Source organism: Bison bison, unplaced genomic scaffold (genome assembly GCF_000754665.1).
Source record: "Bison bison bison isolate TAMUID 2011002044 unplaced genomic scaffold, Bison_UMD1.0 scf7180017864236, whole genome shotgun sequence".
NCBI lineage: Eukaryota > Metazoa > Chordata > Mammalia > Artiodactyla > Bovidae > Bison > Bison bison.
In genome coordinates this window covers 5,912,274-5,925,236 of record NW_011494808.1, presented here as the reverse complement: position 1 = coordinate 5,925,236, position 12,963 = coordinate 5,912,274, and the positions used below count along the sequence as shown (strand labels likewise).

General features: G+C 47.2%; 1 protein-coding gene across 5 annotated transcripts in view; it reads left to right on the top strand.

Annotated features, from left to right (window-relative positions):
- The window catches only part of RARB (retinoic acid receptor, beta), a 186,783-nt gene that overhangs the window by 78,803 nt on the left and 95,017 nt on the right, over nt 1–12,963 (top strand). For all 5 annotated transcript variants that reach the window (XM_010846424.1, XM_010846420.1, XM_010846422.1 and 2 more), the window contains one exon: nt 3,797–3,938. In XM_010846424.1, coding sequence (XP_010844726.1) covers nt 3,827–3,938 — 112 coding nt within the window. In that variant the 5' untranslated portion in view covers nt 3,797–3,826. The remainder of the gene's footprint in view (nt 1–3,796; nt 3,939–12,963) is intronic.

The following is a 12,963-nucleotide window of genomic DNA, read 5'->3' as shown; positions in this document are numbered from 1 at the left end:
CTTGCTTGGAAAATCCCATGGATGGAGGAGCCTGGAAGGCTGCAGTCCATGGGGTCGCTGAGGGTCGGACACAACTGAGCGACTTCACTTTCACTTTTCACTTTCATGCATTGGAGAAGGAAATGGCAACCCACTCCAGTGTTCTTGCCTGGAGAATCCCAGGGACGGGGGAGCCTGGTGGGCTGCTGTCTATGGGGTCGCACAGAGTCGGACACGACTGATGTGACTCAGCAGCAGCAGCAGCAGCAGCAGCATCCCTCTCATTATTTAATGACAGTGCTAGCTTTTGAATTGAGCCAGAGGTTAAAGGTTTTCATTTTAAATAATGCTAGAAATAAAAGAAGTCTCAACCTAGATAAAAACATTAGGTCGATTAAAATGTTGGTGGCACGGGGCTATGGTGCCACCCACACGCATGCACACATGAGATCCTCCAAGCAGTGGAAATGAGGTTTACCGGACAGCTCACGGTACCTACTGCAGGGGAGGGAGATCAGGACAAGACAGGCCCCTCTGTGGCTGCCACGGGCATTTCCATTCACCCAGCCCGTGTGCAAAAGTACCTGAGAGCATCCGTCCTAGCCAGCAAGTGTCCTGTCGTGGTGGAAATAATTTCCTGAAACTCAGATTCCCCTTCTGAAATGCAGCCTAAACTCTGATTTGGAAAACTAAGAAGTCCTATTTAGTTACCGCTATCACTGTCACTGAACCTCACTCCCTGGATAATTAGTGATGTATAACGTTCTTAAGCCTCTCTTGTTCCATCTCGGTGTCATGAGATTGGTTTCCTCTCCTCCATGCTCCCTCGCCAAGAATGTGCCGAACTGAATATTCGGTTTTTAATAAACGGAGGAGGCCACCTTTGTCCACACCTCACTGGCCTCATGCATGCAGAGACTGGATCTTCCAAGTGTCAGTGTTTCTTGGCAGTAGAGCAGAGAAGTGTTTGTAAACAGGGTTTGTACATCTGGCAGCCAGAAGTGTCCTGTATGTATTAATATTTTCTGCAGGAAAAGATACATTTGAAGTGACCATAGGGCACAGATTCTCTTAGAGTTGCAGGGTATTTATAGCCTGTTATTTTAGATTCTGAGCATATTTATAGCTCCAGAGGTACAAAAATAAACTATGTTTTCTTGGAAAAATGTGTGTATCTGGGATGTGACAGGAGTTGCAACCTTAAACAAGATTTCCAGGCATTTATGGTTTAACCATGCCAGTGAAAATATGTTATGTAGACATTAAAATCCTAGGGTGCCCACGTACATATCCTAAATGATGTGTGTTACATGAGCTTTCTTGGCCACTGTGCTTTAGCTTTGAAGGTTTTTAGTTCTGGCTCCTGGAGTGCCGTTAGTGTACTGCAGGGAAAGGTGAACTCAAATGGTGAGTCTTATTTGCGGTTCAGCACGTTGGGTGGCGTGTTTCTTGGGTTCAGGAGAATTGTGTCTGATGTAGGTAAAAGTTGCATCACAATTGATAAGGTAAAACTCCTTGCTTTTATTGCCCCTAGCAGCAGAGAGGTTATTGATGGGCGATTGGAAGAGGAAAAAGACAGCAGGTTTCCTCGTCAGTCACTATTCATTCATCTGAGTGTTAACAAGCATCACTCAATTTCCCATTCTCTGCAGAGCTGTGTGGGAAGATGGGTAAGCAGAGAGGGGAAGGCGGGGACCCTGTGCTCCTAGAGCCTAAAGTTTGATTTTTTTCATCTGAGTGTCAAAAAATCAAGATAAATTTCTTCTTCGGTCAAATTGTAACACCCAAAAGTTAATAAACAGTGAAAGTGAAGTCGCTCAGTCGTGTCCAACTCTTTGCGACCCCTGTGGACTATAGCCAGGCTCCTCTGCCCATGGGATTCTCCAGGCAAGAATACTGGAGTGGGTTGCCATTTCCTTCTCCAGGGGATCTTCCTGACCCAGGGATCGAACCCGGGTCTCCCGCATTGCAGGCAGACGCTTTATCCTCTGAGCCACCAGGGAAGCCCTAATAAACAGTAACTTATTCAAATATGCAGTAAACACATATTGAGGATTTACTATCATTAATGAGGAAAAGAGGAGGAGGACAAATTGGTTCAAAGAAGGATATGAGCAAACGCCTCGGTAGGTAGCTGCACAGACAGACAGTGTACCTGATACAGTGACGGGAAAGAAGAATGCTGGAATAAGATGGCGAGGTTAGACACACCTGGTCAATGCCTGCAAGGCAACACAACAGTCATCTTTGGTTATATCTCAGCTGGGCAGGAATCTTTGGATCTGTAACAGACCAATGTGATTCTTAAGTTACCAGTCTTCTACAGTCTTTACAGAGTCAAGGTGCAGTCAATAATAAGCAGTAAGTTACAGTTACGTTTCCTGAAACCGTTGGATGACTGGGTGAGTTTATGAGTCAGTGCCGCGCATGCAGACTTTGTGCGAGCACCGCGCATACGTGGCTGCTGAGCGTTTGAAATGTGGCTAGTACAAGTGAGGAGTCAATTTTTAATTTTGTTTAATTTTTAACACACAGAATGGGAGAAAATATCTGCAAACAAAGCAACCACAAGGAATTAATCTCCAAAATTGACAATGAGTTTGTGCTGCTTAATATAAAAAAAAGAACCCAATCAAAACTAGGTAAAAGATCTAAGTAGACATTTCTCCAGAGAAAACATACCAATGGCCAAGAGGCATGTGAATAAAGACTCTCAACATCGCTAATTATTAGAGAAATTCAAACCAAAACTGCAGTGAGGTAGCACCTCACAAGAGCCATAGTGGCCATCATCAAAAAGTCTACACACAAGAAATGCCAGAGACGGTGTGGAGGAAAGGCGGAGCCCTCCCAGTGCTGGTGGGAATGCAAACTGGTGCAGCCACTGTGGAGAACAGCTGGAGGCTCCTTACACTAAAAATAGAGCTACCATAGGACCCTGCAGTCCCACCCCAGGCGTATATCTGGAGAAAACCATGGTTCAAAAGGATACATCCCACCATGTTCATTGTAGCACTGTTTATGATAGCCAAGACATGGAAGCTGCCCTAGTGTCCGCTGACAGATGAACGGATAAAGAAGTTATGGTCCATGTATACAGTGGGATACTACTTAGCCACTGAACTGGGATGGACGTGGAGATTATCATAGTAATTTTATTTAATTTTCATCAATTTTGACTTAAATGACCACACATGATTAACAGCTACCTTTTTGGACAACACAACTCTAATATGCCATTAAATGACCAAGCGTCATTTTTCTGCCTTGTTTCCAACCGTGGCTAATACTTTTCTTAAACACGCTGTAAGTTAAGTCACGTTTTAAATATGGTTACATGAGCTAAATATGTAAAAGGAATTGGAGAGGACACCTTTGAAAAGACCTAATGCTTTCATGAAGCATATAATTTCTTCTGCAAATTGAATGCTTCTTCTGTTGGGTTTCTTGACAGTAGACTCACCTGAAGTCACTCTGGCCAACGTGGGAACCACTTAGGAAGTTAAGCCTGTCTGGAGGAACGTCAGCTCTGCATTGTACTTCCCAAGGCATTCATTTTCTTTTAGCAAGATAATAACAGTCATGTCCAGTTTTGATTAAAAGGAACTTTCTGCTTTGCAGCAAAGGGAGAGACTATGAATATGACTATCATATTTCACAAGGATACAAGGATTTTAAGGCTTAAATAAGTTAACTTTTCTGCTGCCATCACTTCATTACTCAGAACGAGCAGTCAATGCATTGATAAGGTTGACTTTGATTTCTCATGAAGCTCGGTAGTCTTGCTTAATTTTCTCCTCTTTTCACTTGCCCGCAGGGCTTTTTCCGCAGAAGTATTCAGAAGAACATGATTTACACTTGTCACCGAGATAAGAATTGTGTTATTAATAAAGTCACCAGGAATCGATGCCAGTACTGTCGACTCCAGAAGTGCTTTGAAGTGGGGATGTCCAAAGAATGTAAGTGGAGCTTCAAAAATTCTTTTTCTCTTTGCTTTATCTATAAATATGATGACTCAGCCTCCAAAATCAAGTTGTGGAGGACATCAGCATGTGGAATTCAGACATGACACTAATGATATATTGCCACGGTTAGGTGTCAACAGAGATGGCATGGAAATAGAAAACTGGGCATTTTCAGATATAATTTGAGTGGCATTTGGTGAAAGGGGAGGAGCTGGGTGTCGTGTTTGTATTCCAGGGCAGTTCGTAACTGACTCTGTGTCTCTGCTGGTAACCCGAGCGTGTCCTAGAACCACATGGAGACCATTCCCCCGGCTTGACAGGAGGAATAAAGAGCTCTGCCTCTACTGATGAGAATAAAACGAGGCAGAGGCAGTAGAAATAATGCACCCTTTCTCAGAGGGGAGGGAGTACCAAACTTTTGCTGTTGAAGAAACATTTAGAAATTTGGCACATTGACACTTTTCCAAACTCGATTCAGCTTTTCTCCTTCCCACCACCCCCTCCTCCAATTATACACTTGATTAATTCAGAAGAGAACATGTGAATAGATTAAAAATGAGTGGTCCATAATCATCCGCTTATGGGGCTTTGAAGCAGACGTGCTTTAACGCAGGCAGAGGGAATACAGCACCAAAAAGTCATTGCTTGTGGGTTCTCCGTGGTGCTTTCAATGAAGAGAGCAGGAACATGCCAGACCAATGCCCTGGCTTGGGCGGGTGTGAGGAAGAGGCAGGGGTGTGTGCCAGGGGGAACAATCAGTGGAATCTGCCCACCTGCCCTGCATCCCGTGGGGATCTCGTGGGGCCCTGGGCGGGGTGGTCTAAGTGGCTCTGGAGATGCTGAGCCGCACACACCCGTCTACAAGTGTGGGGCAGAAAGCCACAGTTTGACAGTGGGGTTTGAAGACTCATGTTGTTCAGAGGCTCTTGGATTTTGGAACTGGGACATGCGGCCCAGTGCCAGTGCAGAAGGTCCCTGGAGCCAGGAGGGCCCGCACTGAGGGTGTGCAGCTGGCCACCCAGCTCTCCCCTGGGAGCTGTGACTCGAGGATGTTTCTTGGTGGCCTGCCCAGCGTGTTCCTAACTGTGCCCAGGGTTTAAATGGGCTTTTCTACCTCTTGGGTTTCTACACTTCAGGGAAGACATCAGGGTTGGATCAATTCACTGGACTCAAGCCACCAGTATATTCTGTTCCAGGCAGTATCATTGGTTCATGGTGAACTTGTAACCTAGGCTGGCCCAGTGAGAAAGAGTTCAAGACTCATGCTCATGATCCATAAAAGAAAAAAAATGGTTAATTAGACTTCATCAAAATCAGAAATGTCTGCTGTCCCAAAGACACTGTGAAACTAATGACAAGACAAGCCACAGGTGAGGAGAAAATATTTACAAATCACATATCTGATAAGGACTTAAATGTAGAAATAGAAAACCTTTGAAAACTCGATGATAAGAAAGCAAATAACCCAATTAAAAAAAAAACTAAGTAGTACTCTTCAAAAACGCTAAGATTCTGAAAGACAGAATGACTGAGACACGACAGCTAAGTGATCCTGAAGATGCTGGAGCAGAAGGAAACTATCCATAAAGGACATTATTGGGACGCTTATTGAAATTTGAGTACAGACCGTAGGTTAGAATTGAGTCCGCTTTAAATTTCCCGACTTTGATCGTTGCGCTTTTGTTATATGAACAAGAGAATGTTCTTATTCTCAGTATCTGCAACTAGCTCTCCATGGTTCAAAAGATAGGGTGTGTGTGTGTGTGTGTCTGTGTGTGTGTATGTAGGTGTATGTGTGTGAGACAGAGAAATGAGACAGAAAGAACAGAGAGGTGAAAAATATCAAACCTTATGAGTCTGAGTGAAGGGATACACCGTGAAGGAGCTCCTTGTACCATTCTTGCAACTTTTCAGCAAATTTGAAATTTTATCAAAATAAAATTACTAAAACAAAAGACTCATGCTTAGAAGTGTCCTGCCTTCTGTCGCAGGTGCACGGGGAGACAGGTGCCCACAGGTCCTCTCAGCCCTGAAGGAGGTCAGTGACAGGTCAGAGCAGGCTCTGTGGATGGAGGAGTGGACAGACAGACAAACTCAGGCCCTGACGGCATCCCTGAGTTGCTGAACCAACAGCCCCTGGAACCTCTGCCTCCAGGTCATTTGGTGGTATCTGCCAAGAGGCCATCATGAAGGCCCTTGGGCTGGGCCCTCATTCATAATTAAGCTCCCGATGAGCAAACATGGGGTCACCAGCCCCATGGGTACCAGATGGAAGCATCCAGCGGGTGGCATCCTCTGGGGGCTCGTCTGCAGGTGATGAGTCCACATTTCAGCAAGTTCCTTTGATCCCCTCTGGACTTCAGAGCTATCAAATGAAAAAAAGAAAAATCAATGAATGTTATGATATGAAAGTAATCTTTACTTAGTTCAGGCCCTAAACCCTACCACTGATGAGAAAAGAGTGATATTGCCCTGAAAGAAGCAGATCATTTTTATGTGTGTGCAAGACCCACAGGATGTCCCCTTAACTCCCTTTTTTGGTCTGACATTCTTTAGATGTGGATGTTACGCTGCAGTTCTGTGGGGGAATTTTGGTTCAGACTACAATTATAAATGAGTAAGGCAGCTGTGGACTCAGGGTAAATCGGTACTTTTGCCTTTATTTTGTGTGGGCTAGAGACCCATTTCCTGCTTACATTACTTAAAACCCATATCCTGCTGCTCTGTAAAAACTGGCAGGTCAGTTGCCAATTTAAAAAAAAATAATAATAATAATGTTCACACCCACAGGAAAACTCTAGTTTCAACCCTCAAGGAACTTATCACTCTAATTAGTTTGAAAAATATAGGAATGGGAAGAAAATGGGATCGTTATGCCCGAGTATACAAAAATAAATGTATTTTCTTTAGAAGGAAATTGAAGGCGAAGACAATAAACACTGGGAGTATAGTGACTGAGAGTCTAATAGAAAATTTTAAAAGTTGAAACAGAAGGAAGCAGGAAAATAAGAGAATCGGTAACCAATTAGACCACAGTATCCGCAACTGAAATAAACCCAGAAATCATAGAGACTCTTGGGATGGTCGAGCTGAAAATGGATCTCAGAGATTGGTTTTCACTCACCGCTCTCCCTTGACACACAAGTATACCAGGGCCCAGAAAGATGAAACGGTCCTCCCAGCCATCCCCTACTGGCTGCAGACAGAGCCAGGCCCAGAGTTCACGGCTGCCACCTCTCCTTGCCACGCTTTCTTCACAGCACCAAGATGAGCTAGGCCTTCGGGTCTAGTTGTAGGTCTTGTCAGTTCACCAGGATGTTGCAGAACTCTTTGGATGCAAGGGACAGAAAACCCAGCTGAAACTTGCCATAAGCTCAAAAATCAGCACATGTAACGGGACTTTCCGGATACCATGACTGGATCCAAAGGCTCCTGTTTGTTTTAGGGGCATTTTCATTGTCCCCTTCATCTCTCCCAGCTGGTTTTTGTTTTGTTTTTGTTATTTTACTGGGTTGGTTTTGTTTCTGGGAAGCTTTTCCAAGTGACTAATAAAGATGGCCAACCAATAGCTCCAGCCAATAGCCTACCCAGCAGAAACACAGGGACCCAGATCCTGGGTGAAGGCAGGACTTGGGGGTGGGGCAGGGGCAGAGTACTGTGATTGGCTAGTTCTGGATCCGTGTCCATCCCTGGATCCCGCCCCCCGAGCCAGAAAGATGGGGGCAGAAACGATTTCATGTTCAGCATGAAGTATCAAGTCTTCGGCACTGTCCCCAGAATGTTCTTATTCTTGAATCGGGGGCAGCGGGTGGAGAAACCTCAGCATTATAGTGCTCGCTAACACAGACAAGGTGTTTTCCGTGTACCAGGCACGGCGTAAACTGCTCATAATATGTCATCCCATTTGATCCTCAGAGCAACCCTGTAAGATAGGTTAGTTTCAATTCCTCTCTCCCCCTGTTTTAGGAAGATGTGGACGCTGAGGCACAGAGAGGTTAATTTACTCGCCGTAACACAGTGGGTAAGAGGCAGCCCTGGGCTTAGGGCCCAGGGAGTGACACTGTGTGCCCTAAAAAGCAGCTTTGAAAACTCTGGATTTTATTACCAGTGGTTAATAAAACAGCAGTCACACTCCTTGCTGTGTATTAGAGATGTACGCCCTGGAAAATCATGTGCAAATTTAATTTTTGTAGATCAAATTTGGTTTTAAAAGTATACGGGGGTGTACAGAGAAAGCCTTTTCTGGGTGTCCCGTCAGAAAAGCAAGGTTGTTTCTTTATTTTCCTGTTCCCTGAATGCTGGTGGGCTTACCTTCTATCTTCCAAGAGCTTTGTACAAGAGGGGAACCTGGGTTTTTTTTTTTTTTTTTTGGCAGAAGAGTGGCTATTTGTCAGAGCATAGGATTTGAAACCAGTAACAGCAAGGGGGAAAAGAAATCGATTTTCAGCCGCATTTGAAAAGTAGTACAAAAATTTATGAAGAACTTGGGGAGGAGGGAAAGGAAGTAACATGACTCCAGCTTGAGTGATGATGAGCTGCTGCAGGTGGGTGGGAGGCTGGTGACCACGGCAGGCAATGCAGCAAAGCCCTAAAGTAAAAACCAGGGGGGGAAAAAGGATCAGCAGCAAATGGAGACAGAAGATTTGGGACTGAGAATGAGACATTCGGTCCAGACAAGCTTGTGTCTGCGGTGGGGAGGGAGCAGGCTTCAGCCATGCTGCGTAGGGACCACAGAAGGGAAAATGACAATGTGCGTTCCGGTCAGTGACAGAAAGCCCAGTGATAACTCACATTTTCAACCGTTGATCAGCAAAACTGAAAAAAGGGTCAAATAGAAAATGTTTTGACTCTGTGGGCCGTGTGATCTCTGTCCCAGTGCCTCGGCTCTGCCGCTGTAGCACAAACACAGCTGTTGCTGCTGTTATTTAGTCGCTCAGTCGTGTCCAACTCTTTGGAACCCCGTGGACTGTAGCCCGCCAGGCCCCTCTGTCCACGGGATCTCCCAGGCAAGGATACTGGAATGGGTTGTCATTTCCTCCTCCAGGGGATCTTCCCGACCCAGGGATTGAACCCCTGTCTCTGGCATTGGCAGGCGGACTCTGCCGCTGAGCCACCAGGGAAGCCTAATCATAGCTACAGAGAATACATGAGCAGAAAGCTGTGCTTGTGTCCCCGTGCAGCTTTAGTTACTAAACAGGTGTCCGGTGGGTTTGGTCTGGAAGTACTCCTGCCTTCCTGGCTCCCCCAGCGGTCAGCCATGCCGGCTGCTCTGCGACCTCAGCTTCGCGCCCCCTCCCCGCCACCTGCTTTTCTCCTGTGACGGGTAATCACTTAGCTTCCAGCTGCACTAGAGCCTCTGGCCCTCGAGCCTCTAACAGCTCTCAGCTCCTGCAAAGGCTGTGCCCTGTAGTTAGGTTTTCACCCCCTTCCCCATCCGAGGAACCCCAGAAGCCTGCTGAAATGTTGCTTCCTCCCTGAAGCCCCCCGCACGCTCCGTTCTCTCCCCTGTGCTCCGGGGGGGGGAGGCTCTGTACAAGCCTCTAGGAACCACAGGCTATTTTGTTATCCCATGAGGCTTCCCGGCTTGATTATAAACCCCTGAGAGGCGAGCGTCCTGTGCTCCTTACCTTATAGCCCCAGAAGCTAGCACGATGCTTGCACAGGGAAGTCAGGTTGTCAAGGGGCTTAACTGTGGCTGTACTGAGAGACGCCCTGGCCTCTGCGAGCTGTCAGCCACAGAGCCTTTCTGGATGAAACTATTCACCTGTCACTCACTCACTCCTCTGCCCTGGGCCCAGAACAAGACACACACCTTCTCCAGGGCTGTGTTCTCTACCTAGATGAGTGAAGCCTTGCTGCTGACTGACCACCTGGGCATGGTCTGAGAAGGGATGCTTTTCCTCCTGTTCAGAGACTGGTGTTGCTGCCATCAGCTTCCTCTGTCTGGTCGCCTTCCCTGGCAGATTTAAAGTTTTTGTAGTGTGTTCACTGGGGAAGACCGTCGAGCCGAGCAGGCATCGCATGTGACCGTGCATGAAAAACGCAGGGAAGGTGGGAGGAACTGGGATGGATGGGCAGGGGGCAGGCTGTGGCTCCCTTTTGCCAAACCTTGGTAATGCTGGCCAGGGTTCTTGGCCTCCTCAATCAATAGATATTGATTAGAGGCCAGACAAGAAATTCAGGCAAGGTTTTATTGGGGTCCCTGCTTCACAAAGGGTAGTGAAAACAAGTAACAGGCTCCCTTGCTCACTCCCTGAGCAGGATGGGGCAGCTGGTTCCTTACATGAGGGATGGGGATGTGTCCTGGGCTTCCCTGGTGGCTCAGCTGTGAAGAACCCGCCTGCAGTGCAGGAGACCCGGGTTCAGTCCCTGAGTTGGGAAGATTCCCTGGAGGAGAGCAGGGCAACCCACTCCAGTATTCTGGCCTGGAGAATCCCATGGACAGAGGAGCCTGGCGGGCTACAGTCCATGGGGTCATAGAGAGTCAGACACAAAAGACCAACTAGAGAGGGGCGGGGGGTGGTGTGTGTCCAGGGGTCAGGCTAGAGGGCTGTCTTAGGGTCTGCCCGCCCCTTTGGTGGTGCTGAGTGCAGGGGCATGCGCAGTTCCCTGCTTCTGTTCCCGACTCCGCAGAAGTGGCAGTTGGGTTTTTTGGTCTCTCTGAATATCTTGTTGTCCATACTTTGCCCCAGCCGCTCACATATATGCAGTTGCTTTTAGTCCCTGCTGGTTTCTTTGTATTTTGTTGCTGGAAGAGACGTTTGTCCAGGGGCAAGCACAGCAGCAAAGGGTCCCAGGTCCCAGGCCGTCTCAGTTCAGTTCAGTCCAGTCACTCAGTCACGTCTGACTCTCTGTGACCCCATGGACCACAGCACTCCAGTCCTCCCTGTCCATCACAAACTGCCGGAGTTTACTCAAACTCATCCATTGAGTCAGTGATGCCATCCAACCACCCCATCCTCTGTCGCCCCCTTCTCCTCTGACCTTCAGTCTTTCCCAGCATCAGGGTCTTTGCAAATGAGTCAGCTCTTCGCATCAGGTGGCCAAAGTATTAGAGTTTCAGCTTCAACATCAGTCCTTCCAATGAATATTCAGGACTGATTTCCTTTAGGATGGACTGGTTGGATTTCCTTGCAGTCCAAGGGACTCTCAAGAGTCTTCTCCAACACCACAGTTCAAAAGCATCCATTCTTCAGCGCTCAGCTTTCTTTATAGTCCAACTCTCACATTCATACATGACTACTGGAAAAACCATACCTTTGACTAGATGGACCTTTGTTGGCAAAGTGACGTCTCTGCTTTTTAATATGCTGTCTAGGTTGGTCATAACTTTCTTTCCAAGGAATAAGTGTCTTTTAATTTCATGGCTGCAGTCACCATCTGCAGTGATTTTAGAGCCCCATAAAATAAAGTCTGACACTGTTTCCCCATCTGTTTGCCATGAAGTGATGGGACCGGATGCCATGGCCTTAGTTTTCTGAATGTTGGGTTTTAACTGTCTCATTGGTGGTGAAATTGCTCCCAGACAAAAGGCGGGGATCCAGGGACAGGCTGGACTTGGGGGTGGAAATGGAAGATGCGAATGAGCCTGGGTGAAGATGCGTGAGCTGTGATGAGGGGGTTTGTGGTCCTGGTGCCTCCACTGTGTGGCAGGTTCCATGGGCCTCCGGCCTGTAGGGTGGGCGCCCTCCACAACGGCGTCATGGAAGGTCCTGAGGCCACCGCCCCCTTCTGTTTCTTCTTTCCTTTCTTAAAACCACTGGCTGGTAATTTTCAAAGGAACCTATTTACATTTTCTTTGAGCTTATATTTATGTAGTCCATGCCTTTGAGGGGTAGGCAAAACGCATCTTTGATTTTGTGTGAGAATGCTATTCAGTATTTATTTTACAGCTTTTTTTCCCTAAGACAGTTTCATAAGTGTTTTTGTAAAATAGAGAGATTGAATAATCTCTGAATTTAAGAGTCCTTAACCACTCATTGACAGCTTCTCATTTGGGGCATATTGAGATTAAAAACAGCTTTTTATAAAGTCTCTAAATTCCAATTTACACTTTAGACGTGAATGTCCCCATGGGTGGGTTGGATGCAATAAATGGACTTTGTACGGACACTTAAGACACTTCCAGGAGAGGCTCTGGTTGTCTTCTGTTTCCATCATTTCCCCTTCAGTGTTAAAGCTACGTTAAAACAAACCTTTTGGATGAAAGGCTCTTAACCTTGGTTAAAATCACTTTTCTTGGTGCACAAATTATATGGATATGCTCATTGGTTCTATGGCTGAATTTTACGGGCTTAATTATGAATAAATTCATATTGTAGGTTGCCCCATGTACATGGAAAATTACATAAAAATCATCATCAGGGCACGCGAACGTCTTTCTAATTTCGGTTTATTTCTTCCTCTGTTCCCGGGCCCTAGCCTGTTGCTGCGTTTCCGAGGTTCTGTTCTGTTCAGCGGAGATGGAGCTCTAGCCCCGCCTTCTTGCTTCACCCCACCGCACACAAATCACCCCAAAGCACCTCCCCGGGGAAGTTAAGAAAAGACTGAAACTTTTTTATATCTAAAAATGTCACGGAAGCTGGGACGTAAAAACCCGCTGCCCCATTCCACTGGCCACAGGCTCCTGTTTGCCTGCATCTGCCCAGGACCCTAAAACCACAGGGGATTCCGTTTGGGCCCCAGCAGGCTGGGCAGTCTGTGCCGCCGTGGGGCTTGAAAGACTTCTCTCCCCGCAGCCTCGCAGAGCCTCGCCTTAGACAAACGAGAAACTCCCATCACTCGGCGCATGGAGCGGCGATGGGGGCTGAGCTGGGCCCGCGAGCCCTCGTGTCTGGGGCAGGGCCGAGCTGGCCCCCGGTGTGCGCGGCCTTGCAGGCGGTGGTTCTCGTGCCTGGGACCCCGCCCGCCGCACGACAGGTTCCGGGTCTGTGCTGCCCGTTCCTCGGAGTCTCCCTCCGCTGCTGACACTGGCTCTGTCCTGTCCTGCTGTTGTTGCTGCCACACCTGGTTTTTGTTT